Genomic DNA, 24,984 nt, shown 5'->3' with positions numbered 1-24,984 from the left:
CCCAGCGTCCCCACTAGGCTACACTCTGCAAGGGCAGTGCTGGGGTTGAACCGTGTCCTCCTCTATCGGCAAGTTGAAGCCCCAGCGCCCAGGACCTCAGAGTGTGACTGTGTTTGAAGACAGGGCCTTTACAGAGGTGAGAAAGTGAGATCACGAGCCCTTCATCCCACAGGACATGACAGGTGTCCTTAGAAGAAGAGGAGACTGGGACACAGGACTGAAAGCACAGAGAACAGATCACATGAAGACCCGGGGAGAAGACGGCCATCTGCAGTCCAAGAAAAGAGGCCTCGGAATGAAACCAACTGCTGACCCCTTGATCTTGGACTTGCGGTTTCTAGAACTGTGAGGAGAGGCACCTGAGCTGTCTGGGCTTCCCTGTTGTCGGCACCTGGTGATGGCAGCCGTAGAAAACTCCCACAGATAGGGACTGCATTGGCTTTTCCTTATTATCGTGTTCCCGGATCCCAGCACTAAGTAGGTGCTCAATAAATATGCACCAGAGAGTGGCTGTAGGTGCTGGGAGTCAGGTGGGGGACACCCGGTTCCATGAGCTTCTCCTGCGTGTGGCTCGTCTCTGCCTTCCAGAGCCACCTTTCCGGACATTGGCTTCAGGTCTCTGCCTTCTTCCAGGGTCCGATATAGGACACTGGAACTCCAGGACACAGTGTGCACAGGAAGTGCAGAGGAAGAACTAGACACGGGGCAGGAAGTGGTTCGGAAAGATTGTTTCTTTAAAATAACTTTTTCATGAAAATAGTTATATCTACTTAATAAGTTATCTTGGAAAATACAGGAATGTATCCAGAAAAGAGAAAAAAAATGTTATTTTCCCTTTCTCCTCTATTCTCAGGAAAATCGTCACTAATATGTGAACGTATTTCCTTCCATTTGTTTTTCAGAGCTGTGATTCTCCGGTCTGAAAATGGTTTTCGTTCCAATGCTGAAAACTTAACATAGCTTATGCTTTTCCCGAAACACGGTACATTTCCTTCAATGTTCCAGTGGCCACAGAATAAGCTATCGAGTGACTGTGATGTAATCATTCCCCTATGGCTTTGGCTTTGATTTCTTTTTTCAGTTTTAAACAATGCCACGGCAAACATCTTGGTGCACCCGACATTTTCTACATTTTGAATCCTTTCTTTTTATATTAATTCCCAAAGATGGAATTTCTACGCTAAAGGGAATGGTCAATTTTATGGTCTAGAAATAGGACCAAATGGCTTCATCTAAAGGGTTAATCCTTTACCCTCCCACTGGCAGGGAAGGAGACCCCAAGCACCCCTAGGCCATGGTGACTGCATTTTGTAGGGATCAGTGGGAATGTTGTAGGGACAGACGAGGCAAGACACCAAAGATAGCAGGAGACAGTTTTATTTGGCTGCAGCCAGGTTCAGAGGGCACAGCTTTTGCTGTAATCAATCAATCCCCTGAACCCCGAGTTCAGGGAGTTTCAGAGTTTTATACCCAGCATGAAAGGGGAGGGCCTCAGAAGTTCATAGTCTGCAGAAGTTCACATAAAATCAGCTGTTTCTTTCACTGTTCTGGGCAAGTTAACCCTTCAAGGACACCTGAGAATGGGAGAGCTTTTTCTTCCCTTTCTTTCCTCCCCCTGCCAGCTGTTACCATGGAGCCCAGTTGTAACTTATCTTAAAAATGTAGACACCTCTGGGAAGCCCAGCTCAAGGCCAGAGGCCTTGTCTGCACATTTCTTCAAAGTACTCTACTGGATACGTTTGTAATAACTAATAACAGGGTGTCCAGCACCTGGAGTGCTGGTATCTTCTCGGCCAGTGGCCAAGTAAACAGGGCGACACGAAAATAGGAAGTTTATCTACATTGGACTCGTTTGCTGACCGTCCTAAAATCAGCCCTGGGGAGAGGGCTTTTCTGTGGAGAAAGGGGGTGCCACTTCAGGAAGATGCCAAGAACAGCCAGACAGGGGGGGGAGCTGAGCCACTGAGCACGGCTAGACGGGGCCTGGCTCTGTGCTCTGGGTCAGTGATGTTCTCTGTTCGTTTCTAGGAGCATCCAGTGGTTCTGGAGATGCCCCCTTGGAAGCTGAGTGTCGTGGTTGATGTCTGTGAAGTTGTCAGGACGATGCTCCAAGCAGGGGCTGACCAGTGACCCCACCAGGTCCTTCTGGGGCCTTTCTGGGGTGGCACCTCATCTCCCCCATTCTTGGCTCCTCAGTTTACTCCTTTGGATCTTTCCAGAAACTGTCTTTGGCAGTTCTGAAACAAAAGCCACCTGGGGGCCCAAAACAAAAAGAAAAAAAAAAAAAACACTTAGAAACCATCATTTCCCCAGGAGACTTCTGCCTGGGGTCATCACCTTCTGCCACCACACAGGAAACCTCCCTTGAGTCGGGGTTTCCCCAAGTGAAGGCCATCAACAGGGCCGGGCCCTGCAGCACCTGGGCTGCCAGCATTTCAGCACCACCCTCTGCATCCGGGTTAAAGGTCAAATCTTAGGGTAAGAACAAAATGGGCTTCAGGGAGGGCCAGTGAAGAAACAGGCCAGCAACTGGGGGTGTATGGATTTCTGGCTCCCCAGTACCGGGCATGGAACCTGTCCCAGCATGCACCCTTCTCATTCCCCCAGAATTCCAGACACTTGCCTTCCTGGGGTACTTGTAGGGGGCGGTCACCCTTTTCACATGCTCCTGGAGTTCCCGGGTTAGTGCTTCCGGGTCGTGAGAGGAGTAGGTCGGAGAAAGAACTATAAACGCCTTTACCACCTGCAGGGGGAAAACAGAAGGGGTCAAGCCTCCCAGAACCACGCTTCAGCCTCGTGAACCAGCACTCGCACTTGCCAGGGCTTGGGCACGTCCAGTGAAATAGGCAACATCAACTTTTCTGTCACCTTCCTTTCCAGGATCAACCGTTAGAAGCATTGGCTTCAGGGCCCTGTTTGTTCTCAGACTAGTCCCTGTCCCTGAGTGACACCACGAAGAACCGAGGTTGCTTCTCCTAAGACACCAACACGTTGGAGACCATTTACTTCCAGGTTTTCCTGCCCGAGAGTGAGGCATGGGTCTGCTCGGGCAGGATTGAGAGAAGTGGCTACCTTCAAGGGCAGGAGGGTCTTTCAGAGGCTGCATGTCTGCCAATATGGAGCTGGACAGCTTCTGGTCCAGGTCTGTCCCGAGGGACGTTCTGCACCTTGGCTTTTCCTGTCCAGGTTTCTCCTACAGGCTGTCTACTGACAAGGAGGAAGAATTTGGTTGTGTCCCAAACTCAGACACAACCAAACATGCTTTCTGAGAAGTCCACTTGGCGGTTAGTCCATGCCCGCGTGAAACTCGGCCAACGATATCACTGTCCCTCCTGCTTCCAGGGTGGGAAGATCCCTGGGATTTCACGATCTGGTCGAGCTGGCTTTGAGGAAGGGCTCTCGCCTCTAATCCCAGCGGCTTGGGAGGCTGAGGCAGGAGGATCGCAAGTTCAAAGCCAGCCTCAGCAATTTAGCAAGGTCCTAAGCAACTCAGTGAGACCCTGTCTCTAAATAAAATATAAAATAGGGCTGGGGATATGGCCGAGTTTCCCTGAGTTCAATCCCTAGTACCCAAAAAAGAAAAAAGGAAATAAAAAGAAGATAACTGCTTTGTACTGAAGCATTATTTTGGATTTACAGTCAGTGAAAAGTACATGGGTCTGCATATAAAGCTCATCCTTCCCATTCTATGTGTTTCTCTGGGACCCACAAAAAGCAATTCGCATTTATCCAGTGAAAACCAAGCTTATTAACGTTGGCTCATTTTTCTCTTGCTACACATATACATATTCTGACATCCTCAAGTTGACTGTCCCTCCTGGATTACAGCTGACAGTAACCTTGTCTGGTGTACTTGCTGCTTGCTCCTCTGTGAGGAGGAAGAAACGTTTACTGGGTAGGAGGGATGACAGAGCCTGTCCCTGCCACCAAGATCTCTGGTCCCATAGTCAGCGTCCTTTGGATCCAGTTCAATGTCCACTTAAAACGATAGCGTGGCATTTTCTCTATGTGTCCCTCTAGAAAGTTTCTGCCTCTCTGAAGGCACGAGGCCAATGCTTAATCAAAAAGAGTGTGCATCTGTTGGTGACCTTTCAACTTTGTATTACTGGACAGGGTGTGGACAGGGGAATGTGGGACAGAAGAGGAGGCCGTGTCCCCGGGCAGGCCTGCTCACCTCTCCCCGGGTGGGGTCTGGGCTGCTGACCACCGCAGACTCCAGCACAGCGGGGTGCTCGGCAAGCGCGCTCTCCACCTCCACAGGTCCAATTCGGTAGCTGGAAAAGAAGAGGAAATTTCCAGATGGCTCCCCTCCACCCGAGGAATTTCAAAGGAAGGAGGAAAGAGTAGACGCGCTGACCTGGAAGAGTTGATCACATCATCGCTTCTTCCCACGAACCAAAAGTAGCTGTCCTTGTCCATGTGGGCTCGGTCCCCTGTGATGTAGAAGTCTCCTCGTTCTGAGGCCGCCGTCTTCTCGGGATTTTCCTGAAACACAAGGGAAGTTCATGAAGGACATTCTGCACAGCCACCCAGGGTGTGGCTTCTTGACTGTCCCCGAAGCCCCATGCAGGAAGCTGGAGAGCCCCAGCAGCAAGTCCAGCCGTCCCCAAGACCACGCTGGCCCAAACTGCCCCCAGAGCAGGTGGCTATAGGCCTGGGAATTTGATGGAAGCTTCCAGGGAAAGATCGAGGGCAGCCACCATCGCCATCTTTAGAAGGGTGCTATCCCTGCCGAGGCTGGCTTTGAACTCGTGATCCTCCTGCCTCAGCCTCCCAAGCCGCTGGGGCTAGCGTGTGCCACTGCGCCCGGCTTGGGGATTGGGAAGAAGAATCCACAGGGGAGGGGCAAGGGCCCAGGAAGGAAAAAGAAGTCAAACTGATTCTCAAAATCTTAAAGAGAAAGCTACTGTTTGGCAATAAAAAGACACAGATTACTAATAAATACAATAACCTAGGTGACCGGCCACACGTTATGCTGGGCATAAAAGGCCAGGCTTGCAAGAGTGAATGTTTTATGATTCCACATTATATAAACGTCTTTGTTAAATGGCAGAATTATTATGTAGTGACAATAAATAATTTACCAATTGCCAGGAGTCTGGGGTAGGGAGGATTGACAGCAAAGGAGCACAAGGGAATTTGGGGTGACCATACAATGTTCCACAAGTGACTCTGGTGGTGGTGACACAGGTGTATATACTTGTCAAAAGTCACTGACCTTCATACTTAACTTAAGTGCATTTTATTTCAGGTAAATTATACCCCTTTCAAAAAATACATTTTGAGGGCTGAGGATACAGTTCAGTTGGTAGAGTGCTTGCCTTGCATGCGAAAGGCCCTGGGTTCAAGACCCACACCACAATAAATAAATGAGCAAATATAATTTGAGGGGGAAAAAAAGCAAAAAAAAAAAAATCTATCAATGCCTAAAGTTAATACAAACTGTAAGATATACACAGAGAAAACTTAAAACTCCACAGAATGTTGAAGAAGATATCAACAAACGGAAAGATAGAAAACATTAACAGAAATGTCAATTCTCCCCAAGTTGATTCATAGATTCAATGCAACTCCAACCAAAATGCTAACAGACATTTTCGTGGAACTTGGCAAGGGGATTCTAAAGTGTATGGGAGGCCGAAGACTAGGTAAGATACTTTTAAGAAGTTGAGTGAGAAGGAGAGATTGTTGACTAGTTGTGATGAACTCCACCTTTGTCTCTTTTGAACAACACTGGAGTGGATATCTGCACTCTCGATTTCTTTCCCTAGGAAAGCGAGTCTATTCCTTATCTTAGACATAAAATGGACCCATGTGGGAGACCAACCTTGCATGTGACTGGGTCACACTCCCTGGCTGGGTGCTGAGGCGCTCAGTCACAGAAATGTGCCAGAACTTTCCCCACCCTTCTTGGGTCCGAGGGTCGGTGTCTCGTGCATGGGTGTGTCTTGCTACAGCCCGATGGGTGGAGCTATGCTCACCTGTTCCTTTGTAATCTAACCCTTTGCCCTGTTTAGGATAGAATCTTCCATGGAAGTGCCTTGTGTGTCCCCTTCTCTTACTGTGCCCTTGGGTGTGGCCTACCCAGGTGTCAGTCAACCTGCTGACAGTGGTCATCATGAAGACAGACTCAGCCCCCTGAAACCTGACCCCTTGCCTCATTTCAATAGCTTCTCCTCAATAAAAGGGGTCAGCGTGTGCTCTCCCTCTCTCTCTTCCTGCGGACCCTTAAGGTTGGAGGAGCCGTCACAGCGACCCCAAAGAAAAAGGTATTTGGGTCTCTTGTGTGGTTATTTCGCACAGCTCAGTCAGCCCAGTTTACCTGGAGTGACCCCTGAGCCTTTTATTTTACTCGCGAGAACAGAAACCTGGCAGACCTAGCTATATTATGTTGACATGTGCAATTTCAGCTGTTTGGTAATGGCCAACAGGACTTTGAAATGTGCATGCTTATTGTGGGGGCAGAATGTGTTTAACCTGTCAATACTGCTGAATTTCCTTCATTCACAAAGCAACCCTGGTGGGACATTTTCTATTAATTTTCCCCTATGCCATGATTCTCATAAAAAGATTTCACATTTTTCTCTTAGTTAATGACATGGAAAGAAAATTAGTTTTTGGTGTGGGTGATGGAAAGGAAAATGCACAGAAAGTGGAGGTTCTGGTCCTGCAAATGACTTCAAAAATTACTTTAGTACTCCCTCAATGGAGTACTCACAGACCCAGAGAGATGTGTTATGTGAACTCCATGAGTGCCACTGTATACCTAGAGACATGGAGCAGACACTCAATAAATAATGAACACAGCACCACATACACACAAAGATGTTCTGTCTACCAAAAACTGAAAAATAAATATTAAAAAAAAAATTCTCTCTCTTTGGGCTGGGGATGTGGCTCAAGCGGTAGCGCGCTCGCCTAGCGTGCGTGCGGCCTGGGTTCGATCCTCAGCACCACATACAAAACGAAGATGTTGTGTCCACCGAGAACTAAGAAAAAATAAATATTAAAATTCTCTCACTCTCTCTGTCCCCCTCTCTCTCTCTCACTCTCTCTAAAAAATAAATAAATAAATAAATAAATAAATAATGAACAATTTTTCCAAGAATGTTAATTCACTGCTTACAAAAATATTAGAAGAAAGTATATTAACATTTTAACCTTATTCTTGCTTAGCATGATTATTACATTTAGAAGTAAGTTTATTTATATTTATTTTTTAATTGTAGTTGGACACAATACTTTTATTTTAATGTGGTGCTGAGGATTGAACCCAGGGCCTCTCACGTGCTAGGCAAGTGCTCTACTGCTGAGCCACGACCCCAGGAAAGAAGTAAGTTTATTTTAAACAAAATAAAGAAAAAAAAATTCTCTTGTACTGACATAAAAACCCTAAAATACAACATCACGGAAACAAATTGACTGATTTTTATCTGCTTCTTTCTGCTGAGGGACAGCTGAGTATGTGCATGAGATGGAATTTCTATAAAGCAGTTGTTATGGTTTGGGTGTGTGGTGTCCTCCAAGGACTCACCACGTGTGAGAGGAGACAAGGAGGTTCAGAGGTGAAATGATGAGCTTCTGAGAGCTTTAACCTAAGCAGTGGATTAATCCACTGCAGGCAGGTTGGGGTGGCTGGAGGAGCTAGGTCACTGGGGACGTGCCTTTGGGGTTTACATTTTGTCCCTGGTGAGTGGACCTCTCTGTGATTCCTGCCTGCCGTGTCTTGAGCTGCTTTCTCCCACCACATTCTTCTCCATGATGTTCTGCTTCACGTTGGGCCCAGAGCCATGGAGTCGGCTGATCATGGACTGAATCTCTGAAACCACGAGCCAAAATAAACTTTTCCTTCTTTATGATTTTTTTCGTATTTTAGTCACAGGGACCAAAAAGACTGACTATTTTAGCAATGGTTCTTAACCTTGGCCACACATTTGAATCCCCTGGGAAGTTGACCCACAGCATCCAAAATTCCGACTTAATTAGTCTGAGGTAGGACACAATCATCAGTAATAGCTGAATCTTCCCAGGTTTTTTCCTAAATTATTATTTGTTTGTTTTTTTAATGCACAGCCAGGTTTGAGAGTTTCATGTTAAAGAATTGGGAGAAAAATCCATCATAAATGTTGGGAGTCCCCCGGCTCCAAAGACTAATTTCCCCATCTCCCAAGAAGAGCCGTCCAGTGGTGAGCCCTGCTGGCTCACATGATCCTTACCCACCAATCAGACTAGCCTTGCTGGCTCACATGATCCTTACCCACCAATCAGACTAGCCCTGCTGGCTCACATGATCCTTACCCACCAATCAGACTAGCCCTGCTGGCTCACATGATCCTTACCCACCAATCAGACTAGCCCTGCTGGCTCACATGATCCTTACCCACCAATCAGAAAGCACCCCAGCCAACTGTCAAACTGTTCAACCATTAAACTGTCATAAGTGTCAAACCTGCTCCCAGCTCTATAAATATGCAGAGCTGTTCTTCAATAAATGGGCACCAAGCCTTGATCGTTCTTTCAATAAATATCAGCCAAAGTGGGTATAAAGAAAAGTTAGCTACTGGTTTATTTCAGACACTGGATCTGAAATCCCAGGACCTGAGGCCTTAGCAGCAAGGAGAACCCCCAAAACTCAGCCCTGACATAAAATTGTAGTTTCACCTTTGGTAAGTTCTTTCCCTCCCTGGAACTTGAATTTTCTCACCCTTAAAGTAATGAGGCCACCTGCATGTCACTTTCAAACACTGAAAGCCCACGACCTGTGTGTACGACCTGCAGGTCACTTCTCTGTGTGGCTTTCCATATCAGTAACAGGATCTCGCTGACAACAGGAGCAACCTACTCCCTAGGACGGACGACCTCAAGGGTTAAACAAATATTTATAAAACGTGCCGCACAAGGCTGGGCACGCAGTCACTGCTGAGAGAGTGGCCTTCCCTGTCTCTTACCAGATAGCAGTTGAAGAAACAGAAGGGCCGGGTGGGTCTGACGCGCACGCCGATATTCCCCTCTTCTCCTGGGGGCAGGATGTGGCCCTCGTCATCCACAATCTGGTGGAGGGATCATGGGGTGGTGTCTGGGCACCCGCACAGCCAGGCCGCCCGCCCGCCAGCCCAGCCTGTGCCCAGCGGGTCCGTGTGTCCTGCTCCTCGCCCGCCTTGACCGAGGTGGCCTACCTGCACGTCGTAAGGTGGGGAGGCTTTCCCCATGGACCCCGCCTTGATGGTGGAGCCTCTTGGATTAGCACAGATTACAACCTGGAAGGAACCAGAGCCCATAAGGAGCCTCATCCTCACTCCCTTTCTCCTTCTTCACTTTCTTCTCTCTCTTCCTCCTTTCCTTTTTCCTTCTGTTATGGTTTGGATAGCAGGTGTCCCCCACCCCCGAAGCCCCTGTCCTAATGCAGGAATCTTCGGAGGTGAAATGCCTGGATCGTGAGAGCTGGAGCCTAGTCAGCCCACCCTCGTTTGAAGGAACTGTCTGGATGGTGACTGTAGGCAGGTGGGTCCCTGGGGGTGTGCCCCAGAAGGGCGCATCTTCCCTGTACCCCTTTCTCCTTTCCTTCTCTTGCTTCTTGGCTGCTATGAAGGACGCAGCTTTCCTCCATATCGCCTGTCCACCATGATGTTCTGCTTCACCTTGGGTCCAGAGCAATGGGTTTGGCCAACCATGGATTAAACCTTTTAAACCATGAGCCAAAATAAACTTTTCCTCCTCTAGGTTGTTCTCGTTGGGTGTTTTGGTCACAGAGTTGCAAAGCTGACAACCACACCTTTCTCCTTCCTCACTCCTATCCCCTCTTCTTCCTTTCCCTTCACCTCCCCTTCCTTCCTTCCTTCTGTCTTCTTTCCACGGGGACATTCATTTATGGACCTCTCGAATGGGCATCTGCACATCAAGAACTTAATGTATAACTAAGCTGAAGGATTCCATTGATCTCCACATCTCTGCCCTGAGGGCTATAGAAGTTGCTTCTTAGGATTTGGGGCTCTCCCCAAAACACATGTAGGCTGTTCCCATGGGGACAGACAACACCCTTGGCCAGGAGAGCTGGCTTACTGGTCATGGAGTAATTGTGAAGTTACCTCTAAACCCAAAGGTTCTAGCTGATGGAGTCTTGTTAGCAGTGTTTCCACCCTGGGGACAGGGCCGTCCTGACAGGTATCAGAGAAAGGACAGACAGAAAGGCAGGAGGAGCTATGGAGCCAGGGATCTTGTCCACTGGACTGAGAGCTCAGATGGTGGTGAACTGGGGCGGGGACCTGGCCACACAGCACTCACTGTTTCGGACTGCCCGTAGCCTTCGTGAAGCTCCAGGCCGGTCTGGTTCTTCCACTTCTCCCTCACGTCAGGGTTGAGGGCCTCTCCCCCAGTCAAACAGTGCCTCAGGCTGTGAAACTGGTACCTTTCTCAAATGAGAAGACAGGTGGCCTTTTCAGGACCCCCACTTCCACCTGCAACACCTGCCAGCAACGTGGCCCAGTCCAGACCCCCCGCCCCAAGCACTAGGGAGTAAACATCCCTGTTTGAGAATCTTCCTCAGGGACCCCACCCTTGGCTTTCCAGGCATGTTCCTCAGGGACAGATAATTTTTTTTTAATTCATTCTTAACTGAGTTTGGAAAAAAAAAAAAAAAACTAGAACCTACTGATTTGGGAATCACATGGGTGAGTTTCAGGTAAATTTGCCAAAATAATTTAGCTAGAAACAAACTGATGGATAATAAAGTGATTGAGAGAATTACTGGATTGAAAAAGATAAAACAATTAAAATTGAGAAGATAAAAAGTGGTTCTCTGAGAATCTCCAATAGTTCAAAAATTTCTAAAGATATTAAGTTGGAAAGCAACCTCTCAGCTCAGCAAATTTTCTGAAGTCTTAAAAAGAATCAGTGATGGCAAATATACGTTTAATCATTTTCCCCTCTTTGGATCAAATTGGATGGATTGAGTTATTTAGTATTACTAAGCACTAAGTACTGAGAACTTAGAGTTATCACAGTGCTTGTGGTGATTAGTACCATTCAACCAAATTCCTTTTGAACAAATTACTCAGAACCTGTTTTCAGCTAAAATCATAATGTGGTGCTGTCCAGTAGATAGATAAATGGAATGAATTCTTACATTTCATACTTTGAGAAGCAAGTAAGATCTCCCTCTTTAAGCACTTCAGGGCCAGAGTGTGATAAGGGAAGATTAGGGGTAGGTGAAGAGAAAGACAGATTAGAATTAGTATGTTACTGAGGGGTGAGGGAATTCTCTGGTACCCCAGCAACTTGCTCTGCCTTCCAGTCGACATTGCTTTGGATTCACCCAGTAGGACAGCCATCCAGTATTTTGTCACCTTCTCTCGAGCAGGTATCTAAAGAATGGCTGACTTAGGTCAGTCTGGGGTTGGGAGATAGAAGACCTACTGTGGTACGCTTTTTAGTCCCACCAGACCTATAGGTTCATTCCATAGGTGGTAAATAATAGCTCAACAATTTCTCTACTCTCACAGACAAAAACATTGCTGAGGGAATCGCCTATGGTAGGAAGAAAGCCAATGTCAAGTGTTGGAACGTCAGACTGCCTTAAATCTATTTAGTTCCATTTGGATATACATTCCTGGGGTCCAGAAAATCATCTTTGAATAGTGTCTACAAGGGATATGAGTGTGTATTCTTGTAAGAGAGAGAGAGAGAGAGTGAGTGTGTGTGTGTGTGTGTGTGTGTGTGTGTAATAAAGAAAGGAGACAAATAGACATAGATAGAGGCAGAAAAAAAGAGACAGACAAAAAGATAGAGACACAGAGACAGAGTTGGAATGAGAGGGTGGGGTTACATATATTCACATTCTTTGGCCCTCAAAGCACCAAATTGACAGGCTATACCTTGTCAGATCCTCCTGTACAAGCAGCCGGAAGATGGTTGGGACACAGCAAAGGGTGGTTATCGGGAACGTGGAGAGAGTCTAAACAAAAACAACAGGTGGAAGATTTTAAGAGTCCTTGGGGTGGAACTTCATAGACAAGGGATCAATGAACTGATTCTTCACATCCTCATTATTGAAGAAAGAAGTAGAAAACTATGTGTGGTGCCCAGCCTCCAGCCTCCAAGGTAACCTCTAATGATCTCCGTCTCCTGGTATTTGTGCCCTTGTGGGTCCCTTCCCACACTGCACCAAATTGGTTTGTGGGACCAACAGAATTCTGTTGAGGGGCCAGATATTACTTTTGAGATTAGGTTCTATGAAGAGGACGGCCTCTGTCTTAAATATTCTCGCTATTTCTGCCTTTCTTGGATTGCTCTTTCTGGAAGAAGCAAGCCACCATGCTGTGAGGACACTCAAGCAGTCCTGTGGAGGAGTACACAAATGAGGAACGGAAACCTCTGACCCAAAGCCAGTGAGGAACTAAACTCTGCTGAAAATCACAAGCCAGTGTTTAAGCAGATTCTCCAGTCTAGATCAAGTCTTGAGATGACTACAATCCTAGATCATATTTTTTTAAAAAAATTATTACTGAGGCAAAATACACACAACAGAAGATTTCCTCATTTTAAGAGTACAGTTCACTGGCACTGAGTATTTACACATTGTTGAGCAACCGTGGCCATCAACTATCTGCAGAACTCTTTTTATCTTTTGAAAGGGAAACTCTGTACTCATTACACAATAACTCCCCATGACCCTCTGCCCCAATTCCTGGTAGCCACCTCTTACACTCTATGAATCTGACTACTCTAAGGACCCGATGGTAGTGGAATCATAGTATTTGTTCTTCTATGCCTGAATTCTTTCACTTAGCACAGTGTCCTCAAGGCTCATCCATGTTATAGCATCTCAGAATTTCCTTCTTTTTAAAGGCCGAATAATATTCATACAACATCTTCTTTACTCACTGATCCATTGAGGGACATTTGGGTTACTTTTACCTTTTAGTTACTGTTAATAATGCTGCTTAGGAGCTGGGGTTGTGGCTCAGTGGCAGAGTGCTTGCCTAGCACGTGTGAGGCACTGGGTTTGATCCTCAGCACCACATAAAAATAAAATAAAGGTATGGTGTCCATCTACAACTAAATATATATATATATATATATATATATATATATATATATTTGAATATATACATATAATATTAATAATAATAATGCTAAGAACTTTGTGGTACCTCATTGACATCTTGGCTACAGCCTCAGGAGAGCTGCTGCTCGGGAACCACTTAGTTAAGCTACTTCCAGATTCTTGACTTTAGAAACCATGAGAGAACGAATGATTCTGTTTTAAGCTTATAAATTTTGAGTTGATTTACTACATAGCAAAAGATAATGAGTACGCTATGTCAGGGCTCGAGGCAATGGAAGGAGAAGACACACGTGTTGGCTGATCAAGTCCTGTGTAAATAACGATGCGGATGAGTTTGATTGATAATAATAACTAACATGTGTAAAGCATGTACTATGTTCCTGGAATCACTTTATTCTTGTGACCACTTGATATAACTATGTTATCCCTTTCTGTGCTTCAGATGGGGAGACTGAGACTTAAGGAGTCTAGGTGAGTTTCCTAAGGCCACGCTGCTAGCTAAGAGAAGGCGTAAGATGACAGTCCAGGTCTGACCAATGGCACAGTGTGTGCCATTAGTCACCATGTGATACAGCTTGCATCCATGCAGAGCACGGGCAGATGGGTCTTCTGATGTTTTAGGGAATGTCAGTTAGGATGTGGAGGACAGAAGAAAGCGGCCCTATTTCTTCACTGGGAGGGTCAATTCTCCCTCCCTCTGAGAAGACCCTTGGAGGCTGGGCAGCAGGCCTCAGGTCTATAGTTGGGCAGCATATGGAATTGAGAAGCAGACTCTGATTTTACCCAAGATTTTGACTAATAACTAGGGTCTCAACAGGATCATAAAAAAGAAGATGGTAGAGAGAGAGAGAGAGGCAACCAGGCAGAAAAAGATAAGATATGCAAAGGTCTAGAGAGATGCTCTTATTTATATCTAGGGATCTAGATTGAGCATAAGCAGTGATGGAAGACGGCCAGGTGGTCAGGAATGGACTACAGGAGGTCCTGGGAGACTTCCTGGTTAACATCAGCAGGAAGGAAGCCCATGGTCACCGGTTGGTACGTTTTCTCCTACAACCTTGAAATCGACACCACACTCACCTTGTTTACACCAAAGACATAAAAGTCTCTTACATTTAGGATGACTTTGGCATTAACCCGAGGAAGTTCGTGCACAAAAATACAAGATCCATTAGGCCAAGCAGAGAAGAGAGTCCAGGCTGCCTTCACCCAACCAGTGTCGGTGGTGTTCCAGAAGATGTCTGATTCGGTCAAGGCCACCCACTGCCTGTCAAACACAGGGACAGTCAGCACCCCCAGCAATGCTTCTGACTTTACAAAGGATTACCTGACCCAGATCTCCTTATTTGGAGCCCCGATCAGTCAGATCTGCACAAGTCCACTATTATCTCAACAAACATTTATGGAGCGTCTTTTATCTACCTATGATCTAGGCTAGTGGTACAGAGTTAAAATGACAGGTCTCTCTCTTCTCAATGTACCTAACTCTTTGCTGATCTCATCCAATCTCTTTTTCATCGACTTTAGACTTGCTGATCCAAATGCCTCCTCAACATCTCCACTTTTAACTAATTATGGAGATGCATAATGCGCCTCTCAAGTTTCCAGTGCTGAAAACTGACTCCTGGTTTTCCTCCCACGGGCAGGCTCATTCCACCATCTTCTCCATTTCATTGATTGCCATACAACTCAGCGTTATCCTTGACCCTTGTCTCTCTCATTCCACGTTGAAACAGTCAGCAAATCTCCCTATATCTATATTCAGAACACACTGGGAATCTTCTCTGCTCTCACCCTGTGGCTACGGCTCCCCTGGACGATCAGTACCCTTTCCTCTTAATGCACCAGCCCCTTCCTTGACCCTCCTGACACCCTTTGTTCCTGGCATTTATTATCAACCCAACATAGAGTGTGAGCCTCTAGAAAAGCAGCACAAAGGCATATTGTGTCACTCTTCTGTTCAAAATTTTTCTGTTTCTTAAAAAAAAAAAAAAATCAAACATAGAATTGCTCTGTGATTGAGCCATTCTGTTTCTGAGTGTGTCTCCCCCAAGAATTAAAAGCAAGGACTTGACCAGATATTTGCACACCTGTGTCCACAGCAACATTCATGACAACGGCTCAAGTGTGGAAGTGTCCCAAGCGTCGACCAATAGATGAGTGCATCTAAAAAATGTTTCCTGTGCCCACCGTGGAATATTTTTTCAGCCTTAAAAAAGTAATGAAATTTTGACAAAAACTGTTACAAAATGGATGAAACTTACCATGCTAAGTGAGAGAAGCCAAGTCTCAAAACCAAAGAGCAAATATTACATAAAGGCAAATTTACATGAAGCACCTGGAGTGGTCAAATGCATACAGATGGAAAGTACAAGAACAAGAGTGGGCTCCTAATTGGAGTAAGTTATATTCCATATGTGTACAATATGTCTGAGGCCGGAAGGTCATGAATTCAAGGTCAGCCTCAGCCACCTAGCGAGGCCCTAAGCAACTCAGGGAGACCCTGTCTCTAAATAAAATATAGAAAAGGGTTGGAGATGGGGCTCAGTGGTTAAGCACCCCTGGGTTCAATCCCCAGTACAAAAAATAAAAAATAAAATAAAATAAAAACCCACACTCTAATGTCATGTATATCCGGGGGGCAGGGGAGAGGGAAGTGGGCAGTTATTGCCTGCTAAGTGGAGTTTCTGTTTCGAAATCTATTTTAAAAGTTATAGACGGTAGTGACAGTTGTAAAAAAAAAAATGTGAGTATATTTAAGGATAGTCAATGATACACTTAAAATGTTTAAAGTGCTAACTTTGGCTAGCAAAAAGGATTTTGAATATTTTCATCATAAATAAATGATAACCGACTGAGGATGTGGATAGGTTTACCATGACCTGAACATTCCACAACATATTTTTGTGTATGGAAATGTCACATGGTACATAGGTATGATTTTATGTATTGGCTAAAATTATTTTTTAATAATGGCAAATTTTATATGAGTATATTTTGCCACACTTTAAAATAAAACCCTCCAATGGCTTTTCACATTACTCAGAATAAAGTCCAAACACCCTAGGACCCTACCTGATTTGTACTATCATTGCTTCTTTTCCTTTTATCTCTCTTTCTTTCTCCTTCCTTCCTTCCTTCTTTCTTTCTGAACCTTGGAGTGCTTCACCACTGAGGCACATCCCAGCCCTTTTAAAAAATATATTTTATTTAGACACAGGGTCTCGCTGAGTTGCTAAGGGCCTCGCTAATCTGCTGAGGCTGGCTTTGAACCCGCGGTCCTCCTGCCTCAGCCTCCAGAGTTGCTGGGATTACAGGCCTGTGCCACTGCACCCCTCTTTTGTCATTGCTTTCTGACCTCAGTTCCTGCCGCTCCCCCCTTCACACACCCCTGCTCACTCATGCACACTCTGCTCTTGCACCCCCTAGACAAGCCGTGCCTAGTACCTTCCACTGGCCACAAAGCCCAGCCCGTAGCTGCCCTGGGAGTGCTCAACCATCTTGGGGTTCCCGGTAGTTCCGCTGGTGAAGTAGATGGCCAGGGCATCTCGACTCTTGGTCTGCACACACTTGTGCTCTGCAGATGCCTCTCTGGAAAATGTAAAAACATGGGGTGGAACTCCCAAGAGTGGACACAGGGAACAGTGACCATATTTTTTACCATTTCAATAAATACATGTGAGGTGCTGCTTCAAGAGAGTGGCAGCTCGGGCCATCTACAGCCACCTCCTCTCATGATGACCCTTTTGCAGACAAGGAAACTGGGGCCCGACATGATTAAGTGACTCACTCAAAGAGCCCCCTGTTCTTGGAGCATGGAGTGAGAGGTTTGCATATCCATGTGCCTCATTCAGCACTTTTAGGCATGACCCCATTCCCCACCTCAATTCCTAAGGACTTAGAACTACTTCTAAAGGTTTCCCCAAACTTGGGAGTTTGAGATTTGGTTAATTCCCAAGGTTTTGTGATTTGGAGAATCAGCTAATTTGTGGTTCATGGTTCTCAACTCCGGCTGCACCTTGGAATCCCCAGGTAAGTTTTTTTAAAAGAAATACCATTACCTGGGCCCCACCTTGGACAGATGAAATCAGAATCTCGATGTTTTTTAAGCTCCTCAGGAAATTCTACTAACAACTACAATTGAGAACCACTGGTCTGGGCCAAGCTGGCAATATATCAAAATCACATGGGCTGATTTAAAAAAAAAATACAGACTCCATGAGCTCTGCCTCATATATGTCTGGTTAACTATGTCAGCTATGGGACCTTTGGATCCATATTTTAAACAGAACCCAGGGAAATCTGGTCTGACGAACATTTGTGACTTGATAGTTCCAGTCTCTGAGGGTCCCCGTTTGGATGCCGGACTCTAATCTGGAGAGAGGTTTCCACCAAGTCCTTGCTTCAGGGGAGATGTGACTGTGGCTCCATCCCAACACTTATTTTTTAGCATCTTGGGTCGGTCACTTCACTTTTGCAAATCTTTTTTCCTCACCTGTAAAATTGTGTGACATTGCAACTCCTAAGGCATTTTTCAAGATTATTCATTACTGCGTTCTGAGCACCAAACACAAAGCTTGACACAAAATAGATGTTCATTAAACCTTTCCCTGCACAAAGGAATGGAGGTGACTGCTTACCTAAGCACACGATGCATGCACTTATTTTATTATCGGCTGCCTGCTGTGTACCGAATGCATGACATAGGTCAACTCCTCCACACTGATAGCTCCAATAACTACTGCCAACAGTGTACAAAAAACAAGGCATAGGAAAGCTCGTGACACATTGATTACTGACTGAGTGAGTGACCTGGAACATTCAGATGGTCCCAAGGATTCTATCTCAGACCATTCTGGCTTCCAAGGTGAATGTCGCTCTCTGAGTCACTTTGTGTGCAGTCAGCAATGCCTTCTGTGGTCTCTTGTTGGCTAAAGGGGAAATGTCTTGACTTCTTTGTCATTGTCATTGTCCAAGGGAGCCTCAACTCACCGCAGGAGTTCCCTGAAGTTTATCCAGCCTGGGCGACCGCTGTCCGACACCAGGAGCTTGACCCGGAGGGAGGGGCAGTCAGCACTGATGGCGTCCACCTGCGGAGCCAGGGCGTCACTGGTGATAATGGACTTGGCCCTGGATGTCTGCAGCCGGTACTTGAGGTCCTTCTCCGTCAGCTGGGAGACGCCAGGAATCATGACAACACCTGGCATCACGCACAAAGAGAGGACGTTGGCTCAACATCAGGGAAGACCCCGCGTGCAGGAACCAGAGATGGTCACAGGAAGGAGAGGACTGGGGCGCCCGAGCTGGAAGAGGGGCCGGTAACGAGGATAAAGAAATCCAGAAATGCTCCTGGAGCTTTGGCTTGTAGAGGAGCTTGATGTATCTTACTTAATTCTCATAACCTTGGGAAGTGCATGTTATTTGATACCTATTTTGTAGATTTAAAAAAAAAACCCTAAGTTTTAGAACTGTATGCCTTAAATAAATTAAATAACTTGCCCAAGAGCACCTAGCTAATAAGTTGTAAAGCTGGAGTTCAAAGCCAAGCAGCCATAAATCTTGATTGCATTGTATTGCCTGAGAGAGCACCGAGCTCGGGGGTTTTCAGTGCTTTTAAATGAAATACCTCAATGCAGCCTTCTGTTGGGCGTGGGTTACTTGCTGGTATAAGGGAGGGACGAGGTGGGGGATCCTGGACCCTCATATGGCTTCAACCAAAGCTGATTTCATGCCCCCCAAGGGGAAGAGGAGAGGAAGCAGAAACCAGGGGTCAATTTTAACCAGGCTCAGAATGTCCATGGTCAGCATTTCCTGGGGCCCAACACTCTGATTTCACAAACAAGAGGAAATGGATCCTAAAAGATCCGTCCCCCGGCTGCATCCAGTTATTGAGGGCAGAAGAGAGAGGAAGGGGCCAGTCACAAGCAGCACGAGAGCCCCACCAGGGTCCTTGCCCTTTGTGGGATTTAGAGCCCAGCACGACCACGTGGAGCTGACCGGTGGGATTCCTCAGTCCACCTCCACGTTTTAGTTTTAGTCTGCCCCACCTAGGGTTTTGGTGGTGGTGCTTTGGGGAAGAGAGGTAACAAAGGAGTATAAGGAGAAAATGGGTGTAACCTGCACAGGACATCAGCTTGGGTGTCTTCTAAAGAGTTGGAGAGGATGTCAGACTTGATGTGTTAAAATGGTGTGTGGTTTCCTTGTTCTTTTTAACAATTTGCCATTTATTTACTGGGTGCTGGGGTTCAAGTCCAGAGCTAAGCATACCTTTTACACCACGCTGTACCCACAGGCTATACCCATTTATTTTTTCTTGCCTTTTTTTTTTCCATATTTTTTTATTGGTTCATTATAGTTGTATATAATGGTGGGATTTGTTGTGGCTTGGGGTTATTTTATTTGGACCTCAAAGAGAAGGATGACTATATACAATTGGAGGGACAGGTAATTTAGGTAACAAAAAAAAAATAACAACAACCCAAAGGGAAATTTCGATCATGCCAACCACTTCACCCCATGACTGGCACATAGCAGTTGCTCAAGAAAAGCACAGGGGCTCCTTATACTTTGGCCCATATGAAAGGACCTGCTTTTATGTATTGCTTTGGGGTCTTGCCCTTGGCTGCAGTCAAGATGGTGATGGTGGGGCAGACAGAAGGCCACACGGCACTCAGGATGCCGTGGGCCTCTGGCCGATAGTGTCAGCCCTAACTGGAACCCCAGTCCTGCCCACTGACCTGTGCGCATGCAAGCCACGCTGGCCAGCCACCACTCTGGAAGCCGTGGGAGCACCAGCATCATTCTGTCCCCGGGCTGCAAGCCACACGTGCTCGCCAGGATGTTGGCTGCCTTCCTGGACCAATGTCCCAGCTCCTCAAAGCTCCATTTGACCTCCTTTCCTTTACCATCCACCCACCAGAATGCAGGATTCGGGGGCCGGTGCCCAGCCTAGATGGTGGTGCAGGAAGAAGAAAAAGTAGAAATCCTTCATTAGAACTTTTTTTTAAAATTCATTTTTACTTTTTACTATAGTTAAGACATTCAATATATTTATAAGGCTCAGAAATCAAGGTGATACAGAAAGACACTTATGGAGAAGGTTTGTTCCCTTCCTGGGGCCTCTCTACCCTGTTCCCCACTTCACCTCCCTTTCACTAATAATAAAACCAGTTTTACTGGTTTCTTCCATATCTTTCTAGTATTTATTTAGGCAATCATTAGTATATATTCTCCCCAAACCATTTTTTTTTTGGTACTGGGATTGAACCCAGGAGTGCTTAAACACTGAGCCACATCCCCAAACCTTTTTAACATTTTTTAAAAAAAATTTAGAGACAGCATCTCGCTGAGTTACTTAAGGCCTCATTAAGTGGCTGAGGCTGGCTTTGAACTCGTGATTCTCCTGCCTCAGTCTCTGGAGCCGCTGAGACCCACACCATCTTCTTAATGCAAAAGATATTCCTTTTTTTTGAAATATATTCCTATATATTCCTCTTTTTGAAATTGAAATATTGTTCATCTACCACTAAAGTCATCAAAGTTCACAATTCTTTGGCTTTTAGTATATTCTGCAAGGTTGCAGAACCATCAACACTATCTAATCTCAAAATATTTTCATTATCCTAAATAGAAACAGTGTACAAATTAGCAACTCTACCATGGCCTTCACCTCTTGTTTGCTCAATAACCTCCAGGTCAGCCCAAGGTGAGAGCTTATGGTTTTTTTTAGGTCTTTCTTGAGCATGTGCAAAGTCCTGGGAGTGTACAGAGTTCAACTTGGGATGTCGCTTCTGAGATTCCCAGGAACATATTGGAGATTTTCAAAGCTCCTAGGGATATATCATTCCCTACCTTCTCATTTTTGGCTTTTGGTTTGTCTGTTGCTTGCCCCGACTGGGATCCACCCCATCATGTAACCACAAAGTTAAAACACTTGTCTGTACTTGTTTTTGACCCATGGACTCCAGGGAAAAGTCTTTTCTGATTGGTTGAGGTCTGAGTCAGGTCAAATACAAATAACCTTGAAAATGAGGTTTTCCAAAAGAATCACCAGACTGTTCGAATAATGATAATTCTTTGGGAATGAATTTTGGAAAAGGTCCCAGCTCCATTCTGCTTCCTCTCTGGCTTCCAGGGGGCCTGGGAATGAGGATATGGTTTGACAAGGTGACTACGTCACTGTCAAGTGGGGGTTTGGACTCAGGAGTGGGGAAAAGGCCACATGGCTTGCCATTCTTGCAACCAGATACTGTAGTATCTGGTTGGTTTCTGGAGTCTGAGGAAGTTGATTCCCACAATTTCTCTGACTCTTGTTGCTTTTATGAAGCAAGAGAGTTTTGGGAAGGTCCTTACTCCCCCATTTTGCTGACTGAATCCTGCTTGTTTATTTTTTTGGATCATCAGAAGGTCTCTGAGGACGTCTCCTGTCCCCCAGCATGACAAAAAGAGCTGAGACTTTGTAGGCAGAAATGGAGCCTCAGGGCTGCGATATTCACATTGGTTCCTGATTCAACTTTCACAGGAACTCTGAGTGCCATAAGGGGTGACTCCCATTTTACAGGTGAGAAAACTGAGACCTAGAAAGCTTAGGCAGCGTGTCCAAGGTCACACTTCCAGTGAGCCACGTCCACCTGACTGCAAAGCCAGCCTTTAATCTTGTCCCCTCATTCACCTCCCCGAGCTTCCCGGTATTCACCAGCAGTACTTACCATATCTGCTCCTGCTGGTGTAGACCCCATTGTTTCTTTAAACAGGGTTATCTTAAAATGAACACCAATACGTTTCTTTTGAGATTAAAATTTCTATTCCTTTATCCATGAAATGTTTTATTTTAACATCAATACAATACAGAAAGGGAGCCAGACCCAGGAGGAAGTCAGGGTTATCTCCCTCAGTTCTGTGTATCTGCTAGGATCTGTGAAAAGCACTTTCTCTTTATTTAGAAGGGAGTGAATGAGAGTGAGAGAAACATTGAAGACAGAATAGCCACAAGGCAAAACTTCCTCTTTTCCTTGATGACAGTTATTGGAAGGGAATCAAGAGAGGGCATAACTGTCTCCTGGTATGATTTGGACTCAGAAATGTGACATACCTCCAGGATTAGGCAAGGGTATTTATAGCTGGTAACACTTAGTCATAATTTTCCCTAAGGCTTAAAAGCTAACTATTTAAATTTTAGGATCTGCAAAGTTCCAAAGTCAAAATTTCCAAATCAACCCGAGAGTCTCGAGTCTCATTGGGGTGGTGGGGGCAGCCTCAGATACCCTCGAGGGGCCCAGGACAGGATGGGATTCACCTTCTCCAGCTGACTCCACACATCCAGCACGTCATGGGCAAAGTTGAAGTACTCGGGCACCGGCTGCCTCCCCAGACTGATGGCTTCCCAGGTGCCCACAATCTTCCGAGGGGCAGGGAGAGGTGACAGGTGCCCACGAGATCTGCAGAATCCCCGGGAGCTCTTGAGCGCCTGGAGGACCCTGCATCTCAGCCACAGCCTCATGTCGTCTGTTGCCTCTTGCCTGTCACCAAAGAGAGGAGAGAGGCCATCATCTGAATCCTGCGTTGGGGGGTGGGGAGAACCCTGTGGCCAGCCCTGAGGGTGACTGCTGCTCATACTGGACACAGTGTGGGAATCCAGGTTCAGTTCAGTTATGTGACATTGGTCATTTTCCTTCTCTGAATCTGAGGCCCACCCCTCCCTCCTCTCTCACCTCTCATTACTTGTGGGTCTTTGTGGGCCTGAGGTCCTTAACTCCAAGCCCACTTCTCAAAGCCAAGTCTAAAAGGAATCCCTCTCATGTTTGTTGTTATATTAAAAAAAAAAACTCTTAAAATACATTGTTCATTGACACATAGTAATTAGACACATTGGTGGGGTACAGTGTGACATTTCAAAAAATGGATACAATTGGGTAATGATCAGATTAGGGTGACTGGCATAGTCATTACTTAGATAGTCATCATTCCTTTGTGTTGGAGCATTTACAATCCTCTCTGTTAATTATTAATTATTCCCTCTAATACCCTTTGACCCATCCTGAACTGGCCTGGCTCAGCCAAAGAAAGCTCTCTGGCAGCAGAAACAGAACATGAACCACACACCCAACTTAGAACTTTCTAGTACTTTCATGAAGAGGAGTAAAAAGAAACAGGTGGTATTTATCATAATGTCTTCTTAAACCAGGTATATGGAAAATATTATCATTTCCATATGGAATCAGTGTGAAAGCAAAGGATTAAAGAGGTGAGGTGATGGTGTGAATCTGGATTATTCCCCAGAGGTTCCCAATATGGCAATGTTCAAAGGCGGGGCTTTGGGGAGTGATCAATCATGAGGGCTCTGCCATCAGTGGGGGATTCACAGCTGAGTGGATTATCAGGAGGTGGTGGAGACTGTAGGAGATGGCACCCGGTTGGAGGAAGACGGTCCCTGGGGTCATGCCCAAGCAGGGTATATCTTGTATATCCCAGGCCCTTTCTCTCTTTCTCTTCCTCCGTCCTCACTTCCTGGCAGCCATGAGCTGAGCAGCTTTGCCCCCTTGCCATGATGCTCTGCCTTACCCTGGGCTCAGATACCACGGAGCCAGCCAATCATGAACCCAAACCTCTGAAACCATGAGCCCAAATAAGTTTTTCCTCCTTAAAGTTGTTTTCCTTAGTTATTCTGATTCAGCAATGAAAATCTAATGAACAGAGGTATTTTGCCTTTTCTTGTACTAAATCCCTGAAAGGCAATATGCATTTCCCCCCTAACAAGCACACTCCAATTTGGACAGGCCACACTCTGAGTATCCAAGTCACAGGTGGGCAGTGACACGGTACTGCGCAGGGCTGTTTTGGTGTCCTGCTACTGAAGGGATGGTCTCTGGACCAACTCCACCATCTGGGCACTTGTGAAACTGCAGAGCCTCAGTCTCCACCCCACACCTGTGGAACTAGAATCCACAGGTCAGCTGGATCCCCAGATGTATTGAGTGCTCATCAAAGTTCTAGAAGCTGTGGCCTAGGGGCTGTGTCCCCAGTTTCAGTTCTCCCTGCCAAGTTCCTCTTGGTAATAATAACCAAATATGGCAATAACAACAGTTACAATACTTCACAACAACCAGGAAATCCAACCGCACTACCATGCATCGAAGGCTCACTGTGTTCCAAGCACATTGAAAATGCTTTATAAATATTATTTCATTAAAACATTTATGATACCCCTATGATAGAAATATCATTTTCTCTATTTTGCAGATAAAGAAAAAGAGGCACATAAAGAAAATAAATAGGGCTCACTCAGCTGCTGAGGCTGGCTCTGGACTCAGCCTCCCCGGAGCTGCCGGGATTCCAGGCGTGCACCACCGCTCCCGGCTGGATTTCCTATTTCTTCACAGCTGCTGATTAGAATCCCCGGCCTCCCTCTGTGGCTTCCCAAGGCCGTTCCGTGGAGGATTTCTCGCCCGGTTACCTTGTTCTTGGACCCAGGAAATGCAGAAGGCGTCTGTGTTCTGCTCCTGCTAAAGAGTAGACCGAGAGCCCTTAGCAATTCCTTTTTCAAGCAAGTTGCTGACTCACAGGGAACTTTGGCCTCAGAGGGAGCCAAGAGAGGGCAGGTCCTGGAGCCAGCTGCTCAGGACACTGGGTCCCTGCCAGGCTGCACTCCAAGTTCCCTCCAGCGTGGACGCCTGCCTACTGTTGGGTGTTCCCTGAGGACTTAAAGGACAAGGAGGACATTGTTCTGTTGAAACAGAAAGGATACAGTAGCGGGCATGACAGGGGTCAGGCCACGCCCACTCTCTGCTCATGACCCTCCTGTTCCTGGAGAAAGTCACGGAGGGGTGGCCCCGGATTAGCAGGGGTTGCATGTGAACGCACAGTGGCCGCTGGGGTCACGTGGGGGCATTTCTGAGATGATGCCATTGTTCTCCATCTGGGTG

General features: G+C 46.1%; 1 protein-coding gene across 2 annotated transcripts; it reads right to left on the bottom strand.

Annotated features, from left to right (window-relative positions):
• Positions 1 to 1,361: 1,361 nt before the first annotated feature.
• Acsm5 (acyl-CoA synthetase medium chain family member 5) lies at positions 1,362 to 24,833 on the bottom strand. Of its 2 annotated transcripts, none has more exons than XM_026402458.2 (14): positions 24,344 to 24,833; positions 22,359 to 22,581; positions 19,801 to 20,011; positions 18,056 to 18,263; positions 16,511 to 16,654; positions 14,177 to 14,330; positions 11,871 to 11,950; positions 10,282 to 10,405; positions 9,177 to 9,257; positions 8,949 to 9,050; positions 4,358 to 4,485; positions 4,175 to 4,274; positions 2,624 to 2,743; positions 1,362 to 2,253 (listed from the first exon to the last, which is right to left on the bottom strand). In XM_026402458.2, the coding sequence occupies exons 2-14, from the start codon at positions 22,560 to 22,562 to the stop codon at positions 2,170 to 2,172; spliced, it is 1,740 nt and encodes a 579-aa protein (XP_026258243.2). In that variant the 5' UTR covers positions 22,563 to 22,581; positions 24,344 to 24,833; the 3' UTR covers positions 1,362 to 2,169. The 2 variants fall into 2 exon arrangements, with proteins under 2 accessions (XP_026258243.2, XP_026258245.2); XM_026402460.2 differs by having other exon boundaries at positions 24,516 to 24,833.
• Positions 24,834 to 24,984: the final 151 nt, after the last annotated feature.

This window comes from Urocitellus parryii, chromosome 9 (assembly GCF_045843805.1).
Source record: "Urocitellus parryii isolate mUroPar1 chromosome 9, mUroPar1.hap1, whole genome shotgun sequence".
Classification (NCBI taxonomy): domain Eukaryota; kingdom Metazoa; phylum Chordata; class Mammalia; order Rodentia; family Sciuridae; genus Urocitellus; species Urocitellus parryii.
Note: the sequence above shows the minus strand (reverse complement) of the source record. Positions and strands in the feature narration are given on the sequence as shown.